The 26,872-nt window shown below is 33.3% G+C and overlaps 1 protein-coding gene across 1 annotated transcript; it reads right to left on the minus strand.

The window, feature by feature from the left end:
• On the minus strand, positions 1-26,430 carry LOC128990200 (phospholipase ABHD3). The gene is made up of 9 exons (XM_054412489.1): positions 26,330-26,430; positions 22,906-23,031; positions 17,745-17,914; positions 15,703-15,916; positions 15,183-15,295; positions 13,890-14,069; positions 13,457-13,511; positions 7,554-7,719; positions 1-4,233 (listed from the first exon to the last, which is right to left on the minus strand). The coding sequence occupies exons 2-9, from the start codon at positions 22,978-22,980 to the stop codon at positions 4,028-4,030; spliced, it is 1,179 nt and encodes a 392-aa protein (XP_054268464.1). The 5' UTR covers positions 22,981-23,031; positions 26,330-26,430; the 3' UTR covers positions 1-4,027.
• Positions 26,431-26,872: the final 442 nt, after the last annotated feature.

Below are 26,872 nucleotides of genomic sequence, written 5' to 3' on the forward strand. Positions count from 1 at the left end.
TTAATTATTGTATTTGTATAATATACAATAAAATCAATAGCACTAATGACAGTTTGTTAATTTTAAACTGAAAAAATCACAGGACATGTAATTTACTACATACTAGAGCAATTTATTTATTACTAGATTTAAAACTGTAAAATATTACACAATATAGTGTACCACAAGATAATCTATGTGACCGAAGTAAGTTGCTGAAACTATTACTAGTATTACTTATAACTACAAGATCGGAGAAAAAGTTAAAATAGGGAGGGAATCGTAAGATACAACCACTTTAAAAAACTATCTAACCATAGTAAGCCAAGGCTAAGCTAATTGGTTGGTTCCGTATAGATATGATATAATAGAGATACAAAGGTTAAAAACCTCTGCAATCTTGGGTAAAACCATTGACTATTGGATAGTCTTAAAGGTAAAACTTAGGATACAAACATTATGGAAAAGGCTTTTACCTTAGCCGTTTCAGTTCAGTTCTTAGAATTGAAAAGATTCACTTAACACTCTTAACAGCATTGTTTACTTACATAATTGTTTTTTTTTTTTTACTTAACAACACAGGCAATGGACCAATAAGGTCCACCGATTGAGAGAAAAGAAGTAAAATTGTATTACTTCAAACTTTAACTAATCAGCTGTTCATGCCAATTTAATTGTTGAGTGGTGCAATTATTTTTTGGTACAATGATTCGTTGCATCACTGTCAGTGGCAATGAGAGGTTATAAACAAAAACATAACCTCTCTTAGAAGTTATGAGTAGTGATTGTTAGTAAAACCTGTCGTAAAAGAGTGAACACAATTGCCTAAATAGGTCTGAACAACACTCGTGGACGTTTTTAAGGCACTCGCCTTAAATTTCTACTCGTGTCGTTAACACTATCTTTACGTAAACTACTATAACAGGAAATATTTTGTGGTCATTTAATTAACATTTTCTTTTGTTTCGACTGTTGAGACAATAAGTTTTATTACAATTACCTGAAAATTGCATGTAATTTATTCATTATTTTGTATTCCTGCTATTGATCATTCAATCGTTAATCATTAGAGAGGAGAAAATATTTCATGTTTTATTATTCACTAATCTGAGTTAGAATAATATGACAAATTTAATCTCTTTGCTCACCAAACGGCCACACAACAATTATTACAATGAGCAAAACTTGACTCAAATAGAAACAATAATTGAAATTGCCTTAAACCCTTAGAGTCTAAGAAATTGTACAGGGTGTCAAAATTGTTATCCTACATTCATCTCCATTTGAAATTGGCTTAAAGTACCTACTTTGTATGGTCGCAATTTCATAGAACAGTATTTAAATATTGCACCAAGCTCCTTTACATCTGTTAGGCATTTCTTTGAAGTGAAACTTTCCTTTACTCTTAAAATTAACACTATTTAAAGTGGCTTTGTTCCCCAATATTACGTTAGTTGAAAAGCAAAAGTTGAAAGCAAATGTTGGTAAATGTTCATTGCTGATTTCTGGCTAAGTTTAAGTTTCAATTCTTTTCGGGACGTCAAGCTTGGAATATTAAGGCGCAAACTATTCAAATAACTTCTGCGATTGAAAATTTATGACATCTTGTGATTGCAATAGAGTGATACTATGAAGTCATTGCTAACACCTTCTGAGGTTCTGGAATCGTTATTTAATCCAAAAACAAAGTATCAAAAATTGGAATTGGTCCATCCCTGTTTGTAAGGTTTGGCCCAAAATTCACAGATGAATCCAAGTTTTTGCATGGTTGACAACATTTACAGCTCATTCTCAATTTTAGGTTTTCAAAATTAAGAGGGTTTCCTGTTAATCATATGCAAATACCAATAAAGTACAAGATACAGTAGATACAGTGGGGATTGATTGATTGACTAATTATATGTGACGAAGGCATGCTAAGCATCGATTAAACTATTTACAATAAAGTGAAGCTATTAACTAAATACTTGCACCAACGCGTAAAGATTTACAAAATTGATATTTTTTTGAGAAACATGATGCTTATAGAACACCCTGTATTCTAAGCATGGCACAATGGTGAAACATTCTAGTCAGGCATGGCACTTGCTTCAAAAGTATATTTTAAGAAAATTTAAAACAATGAAAAGAGACACTCCAAGTTAAGTAGATTATTATCTTGACATAAACCTTACTTAAAGAAAATACTACCTTTAAAAGGATAGAGCTTAAAATAAATATTGGACAATCTAAATTAACAACAATCATTTATTGACTTGTTCCAATTTCAATTAAACTTTAATTGTATAACATATCTCACAGTTTTCATTAATACTACATGTATCATTGAAAACTCAAAAACCTAAGTTGGAGCACCTCTTAATATTAAAATGTAAATTTATACAATCACAGATACAATGGTAAACATATTTAAAATACGTTTTCAATGGACTTAGACAACTATTTATGAGCAAGAAATGTCTCGGATATGTACAACATCTAATAACTAACGTAAACAATCAGAACTAAAAACAAAATGGAATAAATACAAATTATGAGTATGCAACAAGAACTAACTGCTATTTAAGTGCTAAATATATGAGTCTAGATCCATGGTGCCTAGTGGTAAATATGAAACATGAACCTATTCACACTTTTGAGTATAATCAGAGTTGAAACTGTCAAGGTTAATACAGCTCTAGGAAGGATTATAAAGTGAACAAGTTGAAAAGTTTCTTATATAGGCCTACTGTAATTAATTAGTAGTGTCTTTGACTATACACCTTTACCAGGCTCTGTATTTATGAAGAGCCAGAGGTTGGTGTGATTTACGTTTGTCTAACTAAATAGTTAGTTAAAAGATTACTATTAGGACACACTCATCCAGACCTATTTCATGAATCTGATGCTTATTTAACCTATTTATTGCATTAGTTGTTGCACCTATAACTGGTATACCATCGAAGACATTAAAAGACTCAGACAATTATATTCTTAAGGTTTTGAAAACCGACGTACGTGATGAGCGTACCATGGATTGAATTCCATTCCGTCCGCAATGTTCAAATATAACTGCACATTTTGGAAAAACTACAGTAGGCGAATGCTTGAACCTCTTTCATATATTTGTTCAAGATAATGCATATTACTTGTGTATTTACTAGAATCAAATCTTCCATGGTTTCAGATCACTCGTCAAAACACTCAACTTCATAATAATCACAAAGACAACAAATTAGAGGTTATATATAATCGGATATATCCTATGTATATTACAAGTGGGAACTACAAGAAAACAATTTGAATTCAAGGCTAGCACACCTAAATTGCAAATGAATGACATAGATTTTTACATATATAGATGCAATTCGGAATAAAAAAATAAAGCAATTGCAAATTGCCCGAGATTGCACTGTGCTAACATTTTACTTATAAAAAGACTACTTAAAAACTTAATAATGGTAAATTTTTGCAAGCATGATGCAAATTTGCCATCATGCAAATTTGCCATCATGCAAATTTTAAGCATGATTTTTGGGTAACTCTTTGTTAAAAATCCATCTTAACAAACTTTTGGACTAGAAAGATACAAGAGTTAAAAACTAACCTACTAGATCCACAAAGATGTGCGAGTTAGCATTTTAGAGTAAAAAATAACTAGAATTTTACAGTGAATTATATTCAAGTATTACAAAATAGTTATTGCTTTTTATCAAGGAATACTGTAGGGCTTACACCTAAGTATTGAAGTATAGTGAAGCATCCAACACTAGGATACTTATAAATTAGGCATTAATTTAAGTGTACCTAAATAAATATTATTGCAACATTTAGACAAAGTACTGATATGACAGCTAAATAGAGTTATTCGATGACAAGTTTAAAACAATCCCATCCATCCCTTGAAAAATCAAATACATTTCCACTTAAACTATTTCCTTTTGAAAAGGAAAAATCACAAGGCTCTTTAAGGCCGAATTCCTCTCAGGAATTAACAAAACCTCTCAAAACCATTCCTTATCACATGGAATGTGCAGCAGCCATTACAATGCATACAATGTGTTTGCTTCTAATTCCCTTTCTGCTTCAAGCCGTCATCTAGCAGTTTGTAGCCTCCTTTGTAGAACATGGACTCGAAGAACTGACCAAAAACCTCAAACATATACTGGTTGTTGTAGAACGGCCAGAACCCTTCCATGAAGCCGATGTGTCCTCCTCGAGCCGTCACCACAATGGCTACGTGATCGGAGTTGTTAGCTTCATCTACCGGGATAGCTGAAACATTCACCCAAACGTCTTGTAAAATTTTCGAGGCTAGGATGACAAAAAACTTTATCTAAGAAAGATGAAATGTTTAAAGAGGTTGGCTTGATCATTTAACTTATTCATCAAAGCCAAAGGTGAAACAACAATAGGGATGGACAAGTCTCAAAATTTTAAATTGAATCGTTCTACGAGACGAGAAAGTCAATACAATGTAATACAGCGCTTTGTTTTTGAATTTTCTTTGCGAAGGCGTTCTTATGTTCTCATGTAAATATTGCTTTTAAATTTTATTCTACTTGTTTTTTTTGGCATAGCAAAATAAAATGATAAGAAGTTTTGTTAAGTGTAAGCAGTGTGAGCAATGTTTTACTACTGTAAACATAGCCAAAACAAGTCACTCCAAAATCATTTTAAAAATAACGCAAGACAGAAAAATTGTTACTTGATACTTAACTAGTAAGACTGATGTTTCAGACTGACATTTTTTTTGTATTTTTCAAAGTTGAAATATATTCTTCCTATGCGAAAGAATTATTTTTAATAATGTAGGCATAGTTAATATTTGTTTTTTTTTGTACTGACGTTTTTATTGATATTTTTTAATAAAAGATTTGAAATATTCATGCCTATTATTATTATTAGCGAATTTCCCTATAGAGAAGTAGCTATTACCGTAGGTCTCATGGTAAGACCTAAGCCCGGGACCGATTTACTTTTTCATTTTGATGTCCCCAGAGGTCAAAAACACCATTCGCTTGAGGGCGGCCGCGCTACTTTTTCTCTCTCTCTCTCCCTAAGCTGATTCTTTGCCTCACTCTCTCACACTCAGTCGACTGACTTGGCTGTGCGCTTGCGACAGTCTACCTCCCAGCGGCCGAGGGTACTATCCGAAATTCAAATATTCCCAGACTGAATTTCTTACTAAGGCATTGCGCTTCTTATAATTTGTGTATTCATTGCTTTAAGGTATGGTACTATACGTATGCAATGGTTTATCCCATCAATAAGCACCAGCAGCCAATGAGTAGCCAGTAAGTAGCCAGTAAGTAATTATGAAATTTATTCTGAAAGTTTAGGTATGCACAGTTTTAATAAATGTTTAAAAGCAAAGAGAAACAAATTCGCTGAAAAACATAACATCAACACTTGTGTCTATGGTATATTAAGTACAAAATGGTTTAAATTACCTCATCATACCAAACGGTTAGATTGATTAGTGTTACCTGTGTATACATTAATTAGAAGGCACCAACTGTTCAATTTTGTGTCGAATTAATCAACTCTCAAAATAAAATAAACATAATCTTGTACTTTTTTCACAAGATACAGTAGACTCCTTCTTATCCAGACTCCTCGTGACAGAGGCCAGTCCGGATAACAGTTTTTCAGGTTAAACCGACGTCCCCAAGAACTCATTAAAACGGAATGTTTAAATGCATACTGTACTGTACTGTATTTGACTTAAATTTAAGAGAGCATTGTATTTAGATACCTGATCACTGGTCTCAAATCTTTCCCTCAAGAACAGTCGTTTCAGTACCGCCCACTTCCTGCAGATCTAGTCTGGTTAAACCGATGTGCTAATACAAATTGTCCAGTTAAAGAGATGTAATTTCTGCTGAGTGTAGTCCGGTTAAAAGGTGTCCGGATAAGAGGGAGTCTACTGTAGCTTTTTTTTAAAAACCGCATGACTTACTGACGAAAATATTTCGAAAAAGCATTCTACTTCTACTAAAAATTTGTGTTCCACTTTTTTTAGATAAGTATAAGTACATTAGACCCTTGGTTAACCAAAATAATGGGGGGAGAGCCATTTCGGTTAACCCATCATATGCTAAAAATAGCCTATAGTATCACCACAGTGTGTAGGAAAAATGAATTTAAGAGAATGTCTATATAATTCAGTGTTTTATTTCAGCTACAAAAATGTTACAATGGGATAGAAAATGCTTTAAACCAGACAACTGAAGTTATTAAAGCATTTTACAGCCCTATATTATTTTATAGAACCATTTTGGTTAACCCGGGTTTTGGTTAAACCGAATTTGGTTAGACCGTAAGTTCTACTGTATCTGGAATACATAAAGTTTGGGTTATAGGCCACAATGGACTCAAGTTCTATTGATAATAATACTTTTACACATTCATTTTAATAGTAACTATTCAAAACATTTACCAGGGTGTCTAGTTTATTTCCATTATAAAATTCAAGACTAATTCCAGACTTTTCAAGACTAATTCCAGATTTTTCAAGACTAGTTTTTTCAACAATTAGTGGGTGTTGATAGCAAAATGTATCGCTTATCAATTCTTGATACCGATACCAATTTTTATAGCTTAACCAAATTTTCAAAATAATACTACACCAACCCCTGTCTTTGTCATAAAGTACTATTATGATAATGTGATGTTTTAAAGTAAAGAAATAATGCAGCAAAAAAAAATTCTAACTAGCAAATTTGTTTTTTTTTATCATGAAATCTTCCGTGTACCGTATGTTTAGACATCATCATTGACTGCAGCGGTTACATGAACCAAACATAAATAAACTAATCACTAAATAATGTCAATGTGTCACCAATTCAAATTGTCACATGTATTTTAATGAAAGAAATTGGTGACTGCTGGTCCATATAGATGGGATCTCTACTAGAGATGGTCAAAACCAGAAATTTCAAATCTCAAAACTGAAACTGAAACTTAAAAAATCGAATCCCGAATCCGAATCTCAAAACCTAAATGCAAAACTTTTTACTTACCGGTAGCTGGTTACAAAGGTTAAGGTTAAAAAATACAGGTAATAATGACATGTTAATTATGCAATCAAAACTGAAGGAGATTGACACTGTCATATTAACATAAAAATATGCTACTGATAAACTGATAAACTTTAAAGCAGAACAACATAATTTTTAATAAACAACCAACATAAACATGAATATCAGATTAATTAGAACATTTAGTGGTCAATATTTCTTTGTGTTTAGTAAATATCGTCATGAAACTGAATTGTATGTTGTGCCTGTAATAGTATTTAAGATACCTTTTGACGTTCAGAATACAATTTACTGTTTTAATTACTGTTAATGGTAATCATGGTTTTATTGTTTTTTGTGGAAACAGAGTTATAACCAAAAAAATACGCAAAAAATATCAGCAGTTTCAAAAATAAAACGGCAAAAATCTTCAATTTCAAAAATCGCAGATCAAATCTCGGAACTGAAATTTTTCCAAAGTTTTGATGGTTTTGAGATTTGGTTTTGACACATCACTCATGTCTACCTCAGTATTGAAAAGTCAATCGCATAATCAACTCGGTTTAGGCCTACCTTCAAACGGTTGGAACGGGTCATCGCCTGCACTGAGACACAAAGTGGGCAAGCAGATCTTGTGCAGCTTGTTGTGAATGGTGGCGTGAGTGTAATAGTCCTCCACGTCTCTGTAGCCAAACTGTTTGGACGTGAAGTTGGAATCAAACTCTCTGATGGTGGAGCTCTGCGGAAGAAGTTTGAGTCAAATATCTACTCGTACATGTATGTTGTAAAAACTCTGGTTACAAAGAGGCGAGGGATAATTTAAGTAGAAATTAGGGAACTTGAGTTAAAAGTTTTACAATATAACAGAAAAATAACTGTTTTAGCTTGCTAAGATTCAGTGTTGTCATAGGCCCACACAGAGTTTTACTGTTTTGTATTATTTTGAAGACAAATAGCTGATAAGGAATTAAGCTTAGCTGACAAAAATGTGGACTACACAACGAGGTAAAAATTCTATTTTGTCAAAAAGGAGTCCAGGGGCTATAAGAAGATTTGCTACTGTTTAGTGTAAAAACATACATGCTTAGCATAGGGCAGCGCAGCGCATGTTTTAAATGAAAACCGTGCATTGAAATGAGGTATGACATACTAGTAGCGTATTTCGGCGTAGTGTAGCACAGCGTACGACCAAGGAACAAACTATTTTGTTGTTCTCATAGCGTACTGGGGCGCATTCGACTGCACACACGCTTAAAGTTAATACTAGTCTCTTTTCTGCACCAATTGGTCTCCTCCAATTAGTTGTCAGCTTCTCCAAATAATCCTTCACCAAACTAAATATGTAATCAAATGTTGTAGTTGACATTCTTGTGTAATCCATAAACCAAGACTCGTGTTTCCTAAGGATTGGAAATAAGAGGTGATTATCACCATGTTTGTCCCTGCCTTTACAGACTTCATGCACCCCGACACTTCTCCTACTGATCAAAAACTGCCACCTTAAGGTATTTTTGACAAGAGTAATACGAGCCGTCTTTGACAGAGCCATCCTCTATACTTATGTACCTTATTAAAACTGTCTACAACCTATAATGTGCTACGCTACGCTGCGCTCTCTGTGTTACGCTGCGCTACGTAACGCTACGCTGTCTGTATGTTCTACACTTAGCTTGCATCTTTTCTCACTTTCTTCTATTTTTTCTATTCTTTGCAGTTGAATATTCACTTGTCAATTAACGTTAAAAAAATATTGAAGACCATTTGGAAGTTGGAAACTCATTTTGATCAGCTCCCTTAACGTGAAACCCATTGGTAATATTACTTATCAGAACTGTAAAACTGGATGTCGTCTTGATAAGGGTTTTTTTTTTGTCCTAGGACGCTAGGCACGACCCTGGGATTGTTTTTCACATTACTTCAGGCATTGAATATATACCCTATAAGAAGGACACATCTTATGGCCAGAATTCAGACCAATATGTTCGTCTTCAAGTGCTACATTTCGCCTTTGCCACCAGAGTTCTCCAACCCCAGTTTTCCTCGCCTTCTGTGCGAGAGAGAGCGCGCCGAGGGTGCGAGAGAGAGCGCGCCGGGGGTGTGACAGAGAGCGAGGATATTGAGGGAGAGAGATAGAAAATCTGCCTGGTGGAGTTGGGTCAGGGAGAAAGCAAACGGCCAAACGAGTCAAATAATGAGAAATTCTGAGAACAAATTCGTCCCTCAAACTATTATTGTTCTAATGGAAACAATACCCCAAACGGTATAAGCACTGGTTAGGTTTCAGTTTAGTTGTCACTCTTCTACATATCACATCTCCTTAAACTTAAAATAGCAATTCTTAGTATAATAGTGTCTTTAGCTGAACTAGTATAGACAATATTTAATTAGTTTATTAGTGAGTAATGTGTTGTATACTATATCGTTTTTATTAGTTAGTAGTGAAATGTCTAGAGGTGGTAAATGTTCGTATGTTAACCGTGAAAATACGCCTGCGAAGAACCGAGAATTGTCATTCTTCAGTTTCCCAGTGAACGACAATGAAAGGTAAGAAATTTTCAATTTTTTGAGTTCATCGTTAAGAAACCACCAATCCTAAATACTTGTTTATATCAAACCGGCATACTTGTTGAATATATATTTGACCGTGAACACTTATTTAGGCTACATAGGATGATATAAAAGATGTGCCGATGTACAAATGATTTAATTTATATAGAAACGTAGCCTTGTTTCTCCGAATTACCACTCTAATTTCAGTAAATATGTTATTGACAAATAACTTGCAAACCGCTGGCTTAATTCGTCAATCCTTAATAGCAAGTGTCACTTTACCCGTTTAATAATGCAAGGCACATTCTTAAACACTCTTACCATTGACTATAGAAAAATAACATTACTAACTTACTCTTTCTAATGATTTTAGAAACAAAAGTCAACTAACTGTAAACCGCTTGGTTTTAAAATAGGGCCAGCTTTTTAGCTAAACACAACTACTAAAATCAAGTGCAATGTATAACCAACTATGTTATGGCTAAGTTAAGTAAAAAAAGAATAAATATTTTTTCAACAACAAATAATGCATGAAACACAGGTCATGAAAGGCTTGAGAGATACCAATACGATGCAAAAAATATACTTCTGCTTGTTGCAGCATCCAAAATAAACGACTGATTTTAAGGTATACATTTTAAGGTGAAAGGAAAATACATTGGTGTGATATTCCCATCATATGCTGACGTCACTCAGATTGCAAACACCATTTTACCATTTAGAATAATTATGAAAACAATAACAATCAAATCAAAACAAATTATGTACTTAAGGCAATACATCAGCTGATTTTTTTGCAATCTGGGTGACGTTAGCAAATGACGGGAATAGCACACCTGTGTATTTTCCTTCCACCATGAGGTATACAGTTATTCATAAAACATGTTGAGTAGTTTGTACTGTAAACGAAAAGCTATCACAACAGTTCCAAACCTGTCAACAGTGTCATTTTCTAACATTTTTAAAGATAAATTTTAGTGTAAATATAATCAAGCGAATGGAAATTCGCATAGTCTGCAGGTTTGCTGTGGTGAGGGTATTTATTACTGTTTTCACAAAATACAGGGTTATTCAAAATGAATGGCCAGTTTTAACGCTTTATAACTTTTAAACTATTAAACTTACCGCTATAAAATACACATCAAACGAAAAAGCAACTCAAAGAGTTTACGCCTTCCAAAGACACATCATTTAACAAAATCGGTCCAACAGAACTGTAGATTTAATTGTACAAAGTTAAAAAGTAATCTCCAACTATTTTTACCACTAAAAATTTGGAGGTTACTTGACGTTTTTGCAAATAACTTTTAAATGGTGAGGAAATCGACCAAAGTGGAAGATATTATTCCGAAAGAGAATAAAATTTCCTACAATCTACTATTAGGCATTTTTTGAAAATACTCAAGAAAGGTACCAAAAATTGCTTCAAAATGAAAAAAAAAATTGAAAATCCCCGTCTTCAATGTAGACAATAAACATAGCAAACATTAAATTTCACACTTTTTTTATTTTAAGCCATTTTAAGTCCTGTGATACATACCAGCAACCGGAGCAGCCAGTCCAAGAAGAAATTAAAGTGACACTATTTGAAGACAGTGTTATTTGTTATATATCTGGTTGGATTGGGAAAAAGTGTATTGATAAATTTTCCTGTGACACATGCAAAACAAATCTTCTAAAAGAAAACTCTACCGTATTTATACCGCGGGAACACCTTCTACTGATGAAAACCTTCACTACACACACCGGGGAATTAGCGAAGCTGTGCAAGCCATCTGATTTTCTTCACAAAGTTGTAAAATTTCAAGCACTTTGCTTCGCTAATATTCTTCCAAAGGTAATTGCAAGCACCGGCGTTGCCAAGACATTGGTGGAGCAAATTTCATTACATACCGAGAAGATATATCCTCAGTGGTTGGTGCAGTGTAAAGAACATAAGTTGTTCATGTTAAAATTCTTAGTGAGGTGCAAACTATTCAACAGTGTAAAGTGGAAGTCAAACGAGATCAGGGACTCAGCATTGTTGAAAATAAGGGTAAAAAGAGTTTCACAGGACGACCACGTAAAACTAAACAAAAAGGTAAAAAAAAACTGTCTCATGTTTAACAGGCTACAAGAGGGAAAACAAATGTAAGGGTGTCCTGTAGATGTATTTAGACTACTAGATTTTTTCATTTCGATTTACTGAGATATGTACATATATTTTAATAAACTAATTAAACAGTCAGTGTGTAAAATGATTGGGATATTTTTCCATTTAAAATATTTAATGAAATCTGGTAACGCAATAAATTATTCGTAGTTGGATGCATAAAATCAAAAGGACTCTTGAAATGTTGAAAACTTACACAATTGTGTTTATGCAACGCACGTATTTAAAAAAAAAATGATATTTGATACCACAAATTCTGTATAACCAATTTCATACCTTGACTTGTTTTTATTATATTGTTACCATTTTATATTATAAAACCTACTGTATTTAGTATTATTATTAGATTTGCTGAATGTTTTTTTTCATTGCCTTTTTGATTGGTAAAAGCTAAGTTAAATTTCTTTCAACTTGTTATAGTATAGGCATCGTCTTTTTATTATATTTTTGTTATTTTATTTATATTTTATTAATGTACAAATGTATTAATGTGTTTATTATTGTACTTTTATATTGTAAAGTTTGTTGTTTTTGAATGATAATGTTTGAGTTTAGTTGCAAATTGGTTTATAGCTAATTATAATCAGTTTAGTTTGTTATATTTGTGGATTCCTGTACAATTTTGCTTGAATGTTATATAGTTACTAGTTGTATATACATTAAACGCTATTTTACCAATCAATGTGGTTGTTTGTTAAATAAATTGTATTTGATCCATGTCCCCCCTGCAATTAATATAAATGTATTTTGGATTATTGACATTAGGCCTATTATGGTTTTAAGATTGTTGTGTATTAAAAAGAAAAAATACCCCGTTGCAGCAGACCTGCATACTGAGCAAATTTCAAATGCTAAAATAATAAATGTAGACGAGGCCTTCTTTAAAGTAAAACCAGCTTACGTCCATAAATGTGGAAGCTAAAAGATTCTCCATATGATAATATGGGAAGTGATAATGCAGATTTGCTTCAACAAAATTCAATTCACTGGTTCCAACATCAATAATTAACAGTAAAATAAAAAATTTTAGTTGACAAATCTTGTTTTAATTTAATCATAATTTCAAAGTGTGATTAACAGCAAACCTGCGAAAATTCGTAAAAATAAAATGGAATGGAAAGCAATTAAATTAAAATGCTTATATGACAGTATAGCCTACACATCCAGTGAGCATACGTCTCAACATCCGACACTGTGGTTCTATATGTATTATAGGCAAGGAAGAAGCATCTCGACTCGATCACCGGACACCTAGCTGAGGCAGGGGGCTGCCGAGTGCCGAGTCGAAATCCCGTTAAGGGTTGGTGTCACGTGACAAGGCTCTCGCACGCACGCACATTGCCGCACCCGGCACTAGGCATTGAAAGAACTATTAGCGCTGCCTCGCGTCAAAGGCGAGAACTAGCGTTTTGACCTGTCGAACTGGTCTGAATTTTTAACATGGCGTGTCTTTCTTATAGGGTATATATTCAATGCTTCAGGCTAGACCTGAAGATTAGGAGTTACGGCATTATCACTTAGATAAAGTCCATTGGTGACTTGGCAGGGATCGAACCTGGGACCTCAGGGACTGAAGTCCCGCGCTCTAACCACTACGCCAGCTTGCTCCCCCCGTCTTGATAAGGTGGCACACATTACATTGATAAACTACTGGAGGGTTTGGTTGCAAAAGTCGTCTATGGTTACTTACAAGATTTATAAAGACTAACTAACCGACTTCTAACCTATTTTAAACATTAGGCCTACAGCAACTGGTTGTGTTTGATCTAATTACCTTGAGGCAGGTGTCGATGTCCCAGATACCAGCTGGCTCTACAACGTGCCTTATCCTGTAAACAAAATAAAAGTCACATTACATATATTACAGTATATCCAATCGAGATTTTTGGCAGGTTTTTATTAAGTCACTCAAAGTAAAAATGTCCTTTGATAAATCTAATTTCAAACCTAATTAGTGGGATTCCTTGGTAGCAAGTACCCTTTTCAAACCCAAAGGGTGTAAAATTTTTAAGTACACAGGTTTGACCATTTCAACCTTCCCTCCCTTACTGAGCAAGACTGCACAGATTTGATGAAAATCACAGAGCAACTCCTTACCTCCAATGAACTAATGTAGGAATTCAAGTGAAGTCTGTTAATCCAAGCTGCGGTTGATCCTTGGTCAATCACGGATAATGTACAAGTAAAACTATTACCTAGCTACGTACCTGGCTAAAACTTTGCACAGACAGCCGGCCAGATGATAGTTGAGTAGCCTGTTGAGGATAGGCCTCTCAATACTCTCCACTCCCTTAAACACATCCCACGGGACGGAGATGATCATAGCGGCATTGAGGTGTCTAGCTGCCTCCTCACCCGTCCCCGCCAGGTAGTTGCCCAGGATCAGGCTGTTGGATATGATTACACTAGACATTAGATTCATTCGACAAGACCCCAGGTGAAGACGAGCAAAGATTGTTGAATAAATGAGATGATTGCTTGATGACTATAATGAGCTGGTTCTTTAGTCAGGATCATTTAGTAAAATAGGCTACTTATGATCAGGGATAATAGTTTTGCACAAACATGTACAGTAGGCCTATACTGACTTTTTACTTATCATCATCATATTTTTATTTCATAAAACGTACATTCTCGTACATGAAATAATGTCTACTTCTCTCAGGATAAAATACAGTAATACTCTTGTGAATTCGAAATTGGCAGTGGCGCCCCCAGGATTAGATTTCGGGGGGGGGGGGGGGGGGGACCACCGGGGGTCTGGGGGTATGGAATGTCCCCAAGAAAAAAGGGGGAAAAAAGAAAGTGTGGATATATCCCTCCCATCCCCTACCCCTGGGACCGCCAGTGGAAATTGGTGGTTGTCACCTCCTAGCGAATTTCTAGAGTGTTTTGCCGACAAAACTTCAAATAACTGTTTGTTCTCAATCGGCCTGCCTTCTGCTTGGAAGTATTGAGTGGATTAAAATGCATGGTAAAATTTCAAAATAGAGATTTTCTAGGGACTGAGCCTGTATTTTAAATTATCGAAAGTTTCTACTTATCGAGTGTTTTGTATTACCAATGTCTAAATTTAGTCGATATCTCTTTTGTTGAAAAAAAAAGTCCCTCGTTCAAGTAACTTCCCAAACCTTGCTTGTTGATAAACATTGTCAGGGTAGGATTAATTGTGACTTGTGTTGGAACTTCTTGGATGGTTATTCAAACAGAGCAGTCAATGTAAAAAACCAAATGATGTTTTAAGAGGTCTATCGGTTTTTATACCCTCATACGAATATCAAAAACAAAATACCTTTTTGGTTCAGAAAGAGGCAATAACTTGGTTGTGCATTTTAAGTGTTTTTGACATGAATAAAAAATAAAGAAGACGTTGGCTACTGATTATTATTCAGGAGACTATAAACATTGACATTCTTTACGTACATTAATTTAAAACCATTCAATTAAAATAAAGTAAGTATAAATATTTTACAAAATAAAAAAAAAAAATAAAAACATACCCTCCCATAGATATTCCAACTGCTCCAACCAGTGATTTGGGATACTTTCTGTTGACATAATGCAAAACCTCAGCAAAGTCTTCATAATTGGCTCCACAGTAAGTTCTTGGCGTCTGGAAACACATTCATCAAATCATTAAATACGACAAAAAAAATAATACTGCAAGTGTGCAGGGATAAGTAAAATTCTAGTTTTTTTTAAGACAAAAGGGTGGAAAAGTTATTAATTACAAGTTCAGATATCTCTCTTAGCTGTGACTGATACGATGGAAACATTAATTTAAAGACAACTCTCGTACAAATTTAAAAACACTATGAATGAATAGAATATAATATGTTTGTACTGCTGTTGTTGGCTGGTAAGATCTCCACCAAATAAAAAGTTAAAGAAAAAAATTTATATTTACTTTTACATGTAAAACAGTGTTTGTATTTGTTTAAAAAAGACTGAAAAGCAAATATTACAAAACATGCACATATCGAAACTGGAACTCCCAAAACGACAATGAAAAGTTCATACCTTCAATGTGATTCCTCCGATGCCTCTGTTCATGAAGACTACAGCCCTGATCCTTCGCTCCCGACACTGCAGGACGATGCCTTTGATGTAGTCAGTCTCACTCGAGCCTGTCAGTCCTGGTAGTATGACCACTACAGGAGTCTCGTCTGTCGCTCCCTCCAGCCTGAGCCAGTCTAGAGCTACATCTCCACCATCCTTCAGAGTCAGGATGTCCCTTGAAACAGAACAATAGTTTAATGAGACTTTTTCAGGGTAAACCTTTTGAAATTTGTGTTGTGACAGAGGAGTTTTGTGTGATTTCAGTTGACGTTTACTACGATTGGTAGGGATAGTGTTTTACAAGGTATGTACATAAATTTAGGTTTACATCGAGCTACCGCAGAAAAGCCAGCTGGAGCAAATCTTCTTTCAGTTCTTTACTACATACACTATTTATCTATCTGGTTCCCACTCCTATACGACAGTGTGTCTTGTCATACTTGCCGAAAACGTCATAAGAGTAATTCAACGCTCCTTTCCAATATGAATTGTGTTCTGCGTGAAGAGGGTCAGCCCATATCATAATCATAGTTTGCCTTCAATCATAAATTATTCATATGACAGATATCACAGGTAAGACATAAAAATGTTCAGTTTTGCAAAGGATCGTAGTAAAACATTTCATAGATGTAAAGAAAAATATTTGACCTATTATGAAGTGCAATACAAAATTTCTTTAATAGCATAAATTATTATAAAATTATAACAAATATCCTGTAGTGTTTGTGTTAGTAAATTGTAGACATAAAGTTTTAAAAGTTTTCATACTTGTAAGTTTTATTATTTACAAAATGAAAACACTTTTGGATAATACAGTGAGTTCTCTGATGCAGAATGAATTGCTTTCAATTACGCTTTTGCGTCACTGGAATCAATAATGTCCCATGTAATGGATTAGGGAGGTGCAATTACTTGTACACTGCAGGGCTAAAAACCAGTGAAATATCAATTCACAAAAATATAAACAGCTAAAAAAAGTTTACTGAGTCAAGAGAAAGCTAGTAAAGTATTTAACTGTCAATTAACCATCAAATGAACATTTAACAACAGGTGCAACAGAATTTAATGTTTGCCTCTAAAATACCGTTCAGTTCAAAGGTGATAAGTTCACAGTTAAATAGTGCTATTCCCAACAACCAACATCAAAATTTAAACATAATTTTTTTAGAAAAATTGTATACTCCTAATTGATTTTTCCAATAAATGGTGTTAGAATAATACCGTAACAACTCTCTAAATCTAAGCATAAATAATACTAAATCATTTAAAGTGAATAAGTGAATTGTGTTAAATGCGAAGTGGCTAAAATTCCAGAAGGCTCACAGGGTCACTTAAGTCAATTCTAGTCACACATCACACATCATTTGTCTGCAGTCATTGTTCCTTCTAAACATTACAACGCTACAATCAGTATTCATTGTTTTCTTTACGAATGACTCATAGACATAAAGTTTGTGGCTTTGCTATTGACTGACATATGGGTATAGATGTGACTAAAAAACTAAATAAAAGAGTTTACTAATTTTTGTCTATCCATAAGTTAAACTGTAGAAATAAACACGTCAGCCTAAAAAATTAGGTTGCCAAAAACTGACACAGAAAAATATACACGTCAAATATTGAATGATTATAACGGCTATAAGACTGATAAAAAGTAAAAGTTTACAAACAATTTTGATAATGTCCCTCTAGAACCAATAAACAATACAATCAACTCCATTTTTGAAATTGTATTTTATTTAAATTTTCATCAACATTAAATCGAGATGAAAGAACACAACTAGGCGTAGGTATTTCAACCCAAAAATGAGTAAGGGATTAGTATAGTGGAGTCAGATGCCTTGTGTAGCTTTGTTACTGACCACCTGTTTTATTAGCCAGGATCATTTTTAGTTCAAAGCCAAATGTCCGAGGACAGCTAGATTCCAACCATCAAAAACTTTCTGACCTAAAAAATAACAACCAATGTATACAAGTTGGTGGTTAAACTATAGACTAGTCACCTTTCATAGTTAATACTGGAGAAGATAAGTCCTCTGATGAAGCTGGAGATGACTGTCTGCGCTCGTGACTCAAAACACCAAACTGTCGGCCAGAATTTGCGCTTTGTGATCTCTAAGTTGCCTTCTATGAACTTTCTAAACTTTCCAGGGGCACAAAATAGAAGAGGAGCCTGTAAAAAATGTAATGTATTAGTACAACTTTTTACATGCATAAACGCTGAAATTATACAACAAAGAACTGTTGAAAAATTTTGTAGGGTAATCTTTGTAAAGAATAAACCGTACAAGTTATTCAGCAACAATTTTACAAGTTTACAAAACTAGTGGGGATTAATGTGACTAAGCCTTGTTTTTACATAATTAACAAAACCCTGACCCAGCCCCTAAAAACATGAACATAATTATTTTCATCCATTATCCTAATATCCGGATTTGTATTGACTTAATGTTACTGAATAAGTTACAGTAGTAAGTAGACCAACTAAGTAGTTTAGGGGAATCCAAAAATTAAGGGATGGATGAATTAAGGGACAGTATATGATCAACCAAAAATTTAATTTAATAACTTAACTATTCAGTACAATAAATGTTACCATCTTAAGATACAGTTAAGCTTTTACAAACAAAAACAAAAAATAAATAACTACCTTCTGCATTTTAAGATATATTATTACAATCAGCTGTTTTTTAAAAGCCAGCATGTATTATATTATTAAAGTGATACAAAAAAATGTTAGGTAAACGGTAAAAATATATTTAAAAAATATATATATATAATAGCTTATAAAATTTAAAAATATATTAACTTAAATTTAGCCAGTAGACTTGCATTTTTTTGCCATTACAATTATCAAATCCCAGGGCGAGACTCTAGATCACGTTGGTGTTTGGTTGCCAGAGCCAGTTTTTTCAGACGGGCAGCTTTATGTGGCAATGTCAAGAGCACGATTATTTGATAGTTTAAAAGTTAAAGTAGAATACAGCCCTAACAATAATGCATCTATTACTTCAAACGTTGTATTCAGTAAACTCCCTCTTATCCGGACTCCTCGGGACCGAGGCCAGTCTGGATAACGGTTTTTCCGGTTAAACCAAAGTCCCCAAAAACTCGTAAAAACGGACCATTTAAATGTGTATTTGACTTAAATTTAGGAAAGTATTGCATTTAGACACGTCATCACTGGTCTCAAATCATTCCTTTCGAGAACAGTCGTTTCAGTACCGCCCACTTCCTGCCGATCTAGTCCGGTTAAACCGATGTGCTGATTAAAATTGTCCGGTTAAAGAGATGTCATTTCCGCCGAGTGTGATCCGGTTAAAGGTGTCCGGATAAGAGGGTGTCTACTGTAAAAAGAAGTTCTAAGAATTTAAATTGATCCTAAGTTACAGTATTTTCTCTCTAACGTTTTTTTTTTTTAATTTTGTATAGATAGCCTAATAAAACTTATATTCTTAAATCTTGGTATTTGTTTTTTAATGTTGGCTTCTAAATTGTACCCACATGAATACACGGGAGGAACCTATTGTCGTTTATTAAATGCCTGGTGAGCAAGGCCAGATGGGTCCAGTTTGAACTTCTTATCACTGTCTGACTTTTTTTACTGATAACTAATTCTAAACAAATGTAAAATAGCTCATTTCTTTTAATAATGAGGTTCAACTAAAAATTGAATGGATTGGGTCCACCAGATTCCTTAAATGAAAATCTGTAACTTTTTAAGTGATCTTTATCCATTAAGAATTTGTAATCTAACAAAAAACCACTAAGTGGTAACACTTCCCCCGCCAAGTCAGCAACCCAAAAAAGACAATAAATCACCACTTTTCCGCCAAGAAAAACAATGTAATGTATGTAAGTTTGGCAACTTGGCGGCAGACTTTTGCTCGATCACTTTAAAAAATACCCATAAAACTAGTTTCATTGAGCAAGTATCACTCCCATTAGTACATTGCTAGGTGAGAGCTTATTTTACAAAATTTGACCTTATTTGTGCCACATTTCATAAACTCGTAATAGTGATGGTTTTATATTTACTGATTACCTCGAAATTATTATACTTAGTTGGACTAATTAATTAGAGAAGTTGATTTGTGAAATTATCCACGAACGTAACTTCAATGAAAAAAACCAAGCAAAAGTCTGCCGCCAAGTGGCCAAACTTACATACATTACATTGTTTTACTTGGCGGAAAAGTGGTGATTTATTGTCTTTTTTGGGTTGCTGACTTGGCGGGGGAAGTGTTACCACTTAGTGGTTTTTTGTTAGATTGTATTTATTTTTGTAGAAAATTAACAGTTGTAACAATTCAATATTTTCACCAATATTTTTTTAATGGAATAATTTAATTTCCACCATATGTTTTTCATTTTATCTAAACGTTAATCCCTTTTCAAACCATATATAGTAATTAATTGACCAAGCAGACCAATAGGTAATCAATTTAATACAATAATATAGAAATTTTCAAATAACCTAATATCATGTAAATATATAATAGCCTATAACTTTTGTAACAAAATTGCTTCAAATTCAACATAAATTTATTTAAATAACTTTTCAAAATTTTAATTTAGCTCTCTAGTAAATGAAATTTGTTATAATATATTTGTGAACAGTGGCCTATAATTTTATATTATTAAGTCGGCATTGACATATGTGAGTGCAACAATACATCAGACCATCATCACTTCCAATAGAACCAAGATAGTATGAAGATGCAAATTAGACACTACATATTTAATATCAAAATTTTTAAAAAAAAAGTACATTATTTGGACAAAATTAGTGAAATTTGTTGAAAGAAGAACCATCCTTGTGACGAACATTCATAATTTATAACATCAAGAACTTAACTTCAAAGAAGACATCAATTTTGGTGAGATAACTCCAATAGACATTTTCCCCTTTGGAAGCCATTAAAACCTTTTTTAAAACCTTTGGACATTTATACTCAAAGTCAAGAACTAATAGAAGCTTAACTTATTCAGAAATATTATTAATTCAACCAATCTATAATTCGAACATACTTTATATTTTAAAACAAAATTTAATTAGGCTTATATCACAAGATTAAATTCAAATGCCGCTCGATCACCCCACCTGAGATTAAGATCCTTACAGTAAATTATAACATTGAACCTAAATAATTAAAACCATTGTAATAGGCCTAGCCTAAAGTTTTAAAGTAAATTCATCTCCCACTGTTTGTACAATTTATTGTGAACCCCCTTTCTTTTCTTTACTATCAGTTTTGTATTATAATTAATAAATTTAAGTTTCGAAATTGTACATGGAGTTTCCATTGTAGACCTAAGTTAAAGGTTGATTACACAGTTAAAATAAAAATCCTCTTTTCTCTTATATATAGACCAGGGCACAACTACACATAAAATGCATTGGTGTTACATAAGTGTTCCGATAATTAAACCCGTATATCTAAAGACTAGTGTAAATTGAGCCCTTATTAGAGAAGTAAAAATGTAATCAAACAGATTAGGTTTGTTAGAAATAGCATAAGGCAAAACAAATATTGAAAAACTCATTTTTATCCTAAATTTACATATCACTTTTTACATTCACTTTTTTGCTTGTTTAACATACGTAGACGGATTTTCCCGATTGTTTTATTTGTTTTATAGTGTATCAAAACATAAAACTAACCTTATTTAGTTAAATAAATTTTGGCAATATTATGAAGAAACAATGTTAAAACTAACCTTAGTACTAGTACTAAGTTTCAAGTTCCTAGGTTTCATATGTTTTGATAAGTAGTATTAAACTGTTAAAAATGACGAGCTGCTGTACCAGTGTACCATCGGTACACTGCATTTTTCAATGGAAAGTATCGGGGAATATCACTGCTCTAAGTAATTTTATACAGTAAGTAGCTCAAATCATTCGGTATACCTGAAAAAAATACTTTATAAAAGTTTTAAAATAATTTTTCAGCTGATCCTATGAATTTCTCTAACATTTTAAATTAATTGAGATTTAATCGCAGCTGATCCTTCTTTTGTTTTGATTTTAATCCCATGTTATTTAAATGGGCCAAAATCGTACTTTGAGGGCTTGCCAAGGGTTTATGGGTCAACGCACCGACTTGTGACCCTCAAAAGGCACATCTACACGCTAAGGGCTTTCAAACAACATAAAAAACATTAAAATTGAGCCAGTGGTTTGGGCTGTAGGTCCGTCAACATTTAAGGAGAAGAAGGAGAACACGGAAAATTTGTGAATTTTCAAACTAGTTTTTCTTGGCTCAAACACAACCTTTTTTTAAATTCTTTTTTTTATTTTGCCAAGAATGATTGCCCCTATCCAGTGGATGAACAATTATTTTAATAGCTTTTGTTTCTTCAGAGCTATAGACGAGTAAAAAAGCCACTTTGTCACGTCATGTATATATACACTGCAGCAGCTGTGTACCGCTGGGGGACTTGGCGGGGCGGAACGCTGCCGCGTTCCTTAATATCGCAGACAAGATTCCCTTGTCTGTGGTAATAATTAATGCACACTTTATCTGTATTAAAAAAAACTTGAATTTCAGAGAGCATGAATAACCACCAAGTAAATTATAAGAAAAACGTAAATGCACAGTTCAATGTACGACTTAATTTTCTTTGGAATAAATACCTAGTAAAAAAAGATTGATTTTCCGTTGTTACTTCTATAACTTTTGACGACAAAAGTTAAACAGTTTAACGATTTAACTTTCTTTGCCCTGATAAAAAAAACACAACTTAGAGATCCTTTGAATTAATGTGACTTTCATGACCCTTTATAAATGTCAGGGACTTCAGTGGACTGTAGGTACCATGAGTTTGCGTGTCAAATTGAGTCACAAGCAGGACTAATCACGTCAATTCATGAGTTATTTTACCGTGACCAAGGATAGGCTACATCGATTGAAAACTTCAAAAGCGATATAAGATGTTGTTGAGGGATTTATTTATAAATATAAAATAAACTTAAGGATTGTGTTGCAAGATAGTTGCATGTTTAAAATGATTCTTAAGTAAATGATTTCTCAATTAATTCGAAAACTAAATTAGTTACCCTATCTTATTACCAAGATAAATATTGGGCTTAACTTAGAATTTAGGCTATGTGGTTGAACCTAAAATAAAATAATGGCACAGAAAGTAAAAACAAATGCTTACCTTGACAACCTCTTTGAGATAATATGTGACAAACAAAACTGCACCAAAAAACGACCCAAAGTACCAATAGACCATTTTGATGTTGTCAAGCACCAATTGCAATTCCTTAACTGATTGTTATTTTAGCTGAAAACCAAAATACAGGGTTAGACAGTCCAAAAATATTAGATCCAGGCTAAAAATCACTAGGTACCTTTGTTCAACATACAATGCCATTTTGGAGTCAAGACAGCTCGTCTCATAACTCGTCTCAAACGTCTCATAACTTACAGGGTATTCATCTTTCAATAATTATGTTTGGATTAAAATGCACATTGGTGGATCCCATTTTGGATTGTGACACAGTGATATAAACATGATACTATGTTTGACTACTACTACTTGCAGCTAGTAAACCATCAAGCAAGTATGTCATACAGGGAATAAAACACCAATCAGCCAAAAGGAAAATGAATTCTTGTTTTTACATAGTTATGCTGTAAAACATTAATAAATGGTTCATTTTAGATGCAACCTACACACCCCAAACATAAATTATTTAAGAATTATAACTGTGTGAAATCAAATCTTTTAAGATTAAAAAAACTATTCATTATTTTAAACTAGCAAAGTTAAATAAGCATGTTGGCAAAACACTAACCAGAGTGTGACAACAAAAGATTAAGATAGTTTAGCTTGAGGCGTGATTCATTCATAGTCAACTTAAAGTCATTAGGCTTAAGTTACGTTCAGTGATGTTATTTATAGCACATAGTTTAGAAGTTCAAGGTGTGCTAACTCTTATACCGTAAAACCATAGTGGAGTTTAAAAATGTAGCAATTCCCATAGAGTAACTTGCATACCAATTGTCTGTTGGAATAATAGCTAAACTAAATTTAATAATTCAATATTTACAAAAAAATATAAATAAATAAAACCTACTTTGACATTTGAATCTAGGCCTACTCTAGATAACCTGATTCCTAATTGCAAATTACAGCAATTTTTACAAGAAAATTAATCCTTGACAGTTGTATAAGTTTGAAACATTTACAGATGTTTCTGTGAGTTTTGCATGGAAAGTTATAGGTCCTTATCTAACATAACACACAAGACTGTCATAAACTGTATAATGACCTTGGTCTACAATGCAAGTCTAGTTTACATTCCTTTAACATTGAACAATATTTTACGATTTGAAACAAGTTAAATTGATAACATAACATTACAGCTATTACAGTAAAAGACCATGTAAAACTACAAGCAATACATTAGTCTTTAGAATAGAAACAGATAAATATACAAGGGGAAAATGGATAATTGTTTGTAATTATTGGTATTTACTGATAAAATTAAGAAGGAATCCTGTTAAGAAACTTATCTTACAACTTTGCTGGAGTTCATATTTCACTTAATCTATAAAAATTGAAGTTGATTGGTATCGTATCCATGTAGGCCTATTAGCAATAAAATTAAAGTTTAGCTTTAAATTATGAAAGACTACTTAAATAGGTTTTATAGTAACCATGAAAAATGGCCTAAACTTTATTTGTGATTTAACTGCATATAACAATGTTAAATAGAGGTAATTTAAAAATAGAACATGGATGAAGGTAAATGAAGATGAATGGCCAAGCAAAATGTTTAACTATTACCCTATAAAATACAATTCCAATACATTTTAAGTAAGGAATGTAATAATTCAATACCTAACTAACTTAGCTGATTTAAAATACATAGGTAATGTTGTACCAACTTCAATACCACATCATACGTACAGCCTTTATGGCAACACTTGACTTCACTTATTGACTGGTTTAGTGATTTTTTTTGTATTACAAAGTTAATTGGGTTGTCTTATTTAGGCCTACCTTTAGCTTTAGATAAATGATTCCGACTTCTGGCTGATAAAAAAGATGAACTTATTCAGTAACAAACACGTATCATCTTACTCCATTCTACACTTATCATTCACTCATATTTGGGTTAAAATACTCACATAGTGGCATCTGAATCTCAATTGATAATTTATAATAATTTTGTCAAAATAATAAATTATGGCCATCTACACAAAACATATAGCTTAGGTAGCTAAGATCAATTAAAAAAAGGACACAGTTCCGCAAAGAACCTACGATATCATCGGATGAAAATTTCCATTTGCTGCACAGTAAAAAGGTAGCTTTAAAATATTTCATTTGATATAAATAAGTAAATATATATTTTTCTGTTACCGGAATTAATCTTCTTTCTTTTCAAGAGGGCCGCCCACTACTCTTTTAACATGCTGCGCCGTAGGGCCTATATGCTGAGTTCAGTTCAGTTTAGTGACTGACAAATAGGCTAGGAAACTATTTACAAAATTTACGTTTTTCTAGACTATTTTATTCTAGTTTTAAATTTAATTAAGTCAAGTGAATAACTATGATTACTGTAGTAATGGATCTGTCATTCAATTTGTTCAACACTCATTCTCATTGTTTTCACCCTGACGTGTCAAGTGTTGTGGAAATAAAAACAATGCAGTTTTAGATAGCTATAAAAATACCTTAATGTCTCATTTTTTAAATTCACGGTACTATAAACTTAACTGATATATTGTGTCTTGATACTTAAATTAGGCTACCTTAGTTTTTGTACAAGTTAGTCTAATAAATGCCTATCAATAGAAATTGCAAAAAGCAAGTTAAGCCACTTGCAGCGATGAGCTGTGTCTATCAACGTGTATACTCGGAATAACGCTTTGATAGCCTCTAGGCTCTAGGACTTCTTTTTTAATCTGCTGTGACAATTTTTTTTCCTACTAAGGCCTATGTTTGATAGATCTACACATCTTAATAGTATAGTTGGCCAGACTACAACCCTACAAACCATTAAAAGTAGGCCTAAGTACAGGCTTTTAAACTCTGAAACTTATAACTTAACCTGAAAATTTGTTACCAGTATTCAGTAGGTGTATCAAAACTCCCAAAAACTACTCAGGGGACAATGTGGTTTTGTTAACCTAATATTTTTGATGGTAAAATAAAAAGTTTGGCTTGGCCAATATCTTGTTTCCGATCCAATCCGGTAATTGGGTGATGGCCAATTAAGTTAGCCTATAAAACCATTGGCAAATCTAAGTTAGGTGTATCCATCAAAGAGTATCCATAAAAACAGGCCCCATCCTTATTAAAACAAGAATACAACTTACTATCATAAGTGGGCCATTAGATTAGACTATAATTAGTTTCAGTTTCGGCTATTTTGTTTAATGTGAAACCTCATTTTAAATCGCCATCCTGCTATTCAATTAGATTAAACACCTTAAATGTACAATCAATTTCTACCCATGTTGCTATCATTTATTGAGTTAACAAAACGAAAACATAAAAATGCCAAGGTTGTTTACTAATAAACTAATTACTTATGATTATAATAAACTAAGAGAGAGATAACACTTACAAAACCGTAAAGCATAATCCCGGCAAATTATTTTTAAGAGTTAACGAGAGCACCGCACCTCCAACACATCAGACATTGGCACGGCACGGCACTGATGCACTGGCCACTGATCGTCTGCTCTGCATGCAGGCAACGAACAGGAACGAAACGAGGCAAGCAGACAGACAAGTCGAGAGAAATCAGCTGTTCGTTGCCAACCCAAGGACGTTCATTTTAAGTTAACCCACTTTTAATACTAGAACGAATGACTTTCTAAACAGCGAATACTCATTTTACGACTAAATTTATATTTTACTCTTGTTAATTTCGTTAAGACGTTAGAGTGGTATAGTTTATTATAGAAATCATGGTTTTTAACTGAACTACTATACTGAACTACTGAACAACATTCACCTGAAAGGAAAATGGATTGCTGTACATCGTATTGTATCTTAAAAATTGAAAATATAACTGTATTGCTTTTGGGGCTACCACTTAATTACTGTACTTAAATATTATATGCTCTTACAGTAATGTTTGTTATTCATAATTGAATGTTAATGT

Source organism: Macrosteles quadrilineatus, unplaced genomic scaffold (genome assembly GCF_028750875.1).
Source record: "Macrosteles quadrilineatus isolate MER2022 unplaced genomic scaffold, UCM_ALF_1.0 Scaffold_3__2_contigs__length_128488019, whole genome shotgun sequence".
Taxonomy (NCBI): Eukaryota; Metazoa; Arthropoda; class Insecta; order Hemiptera; family Cicadellidae; genus Macrosteles; species Macrosteles quadrilineatus.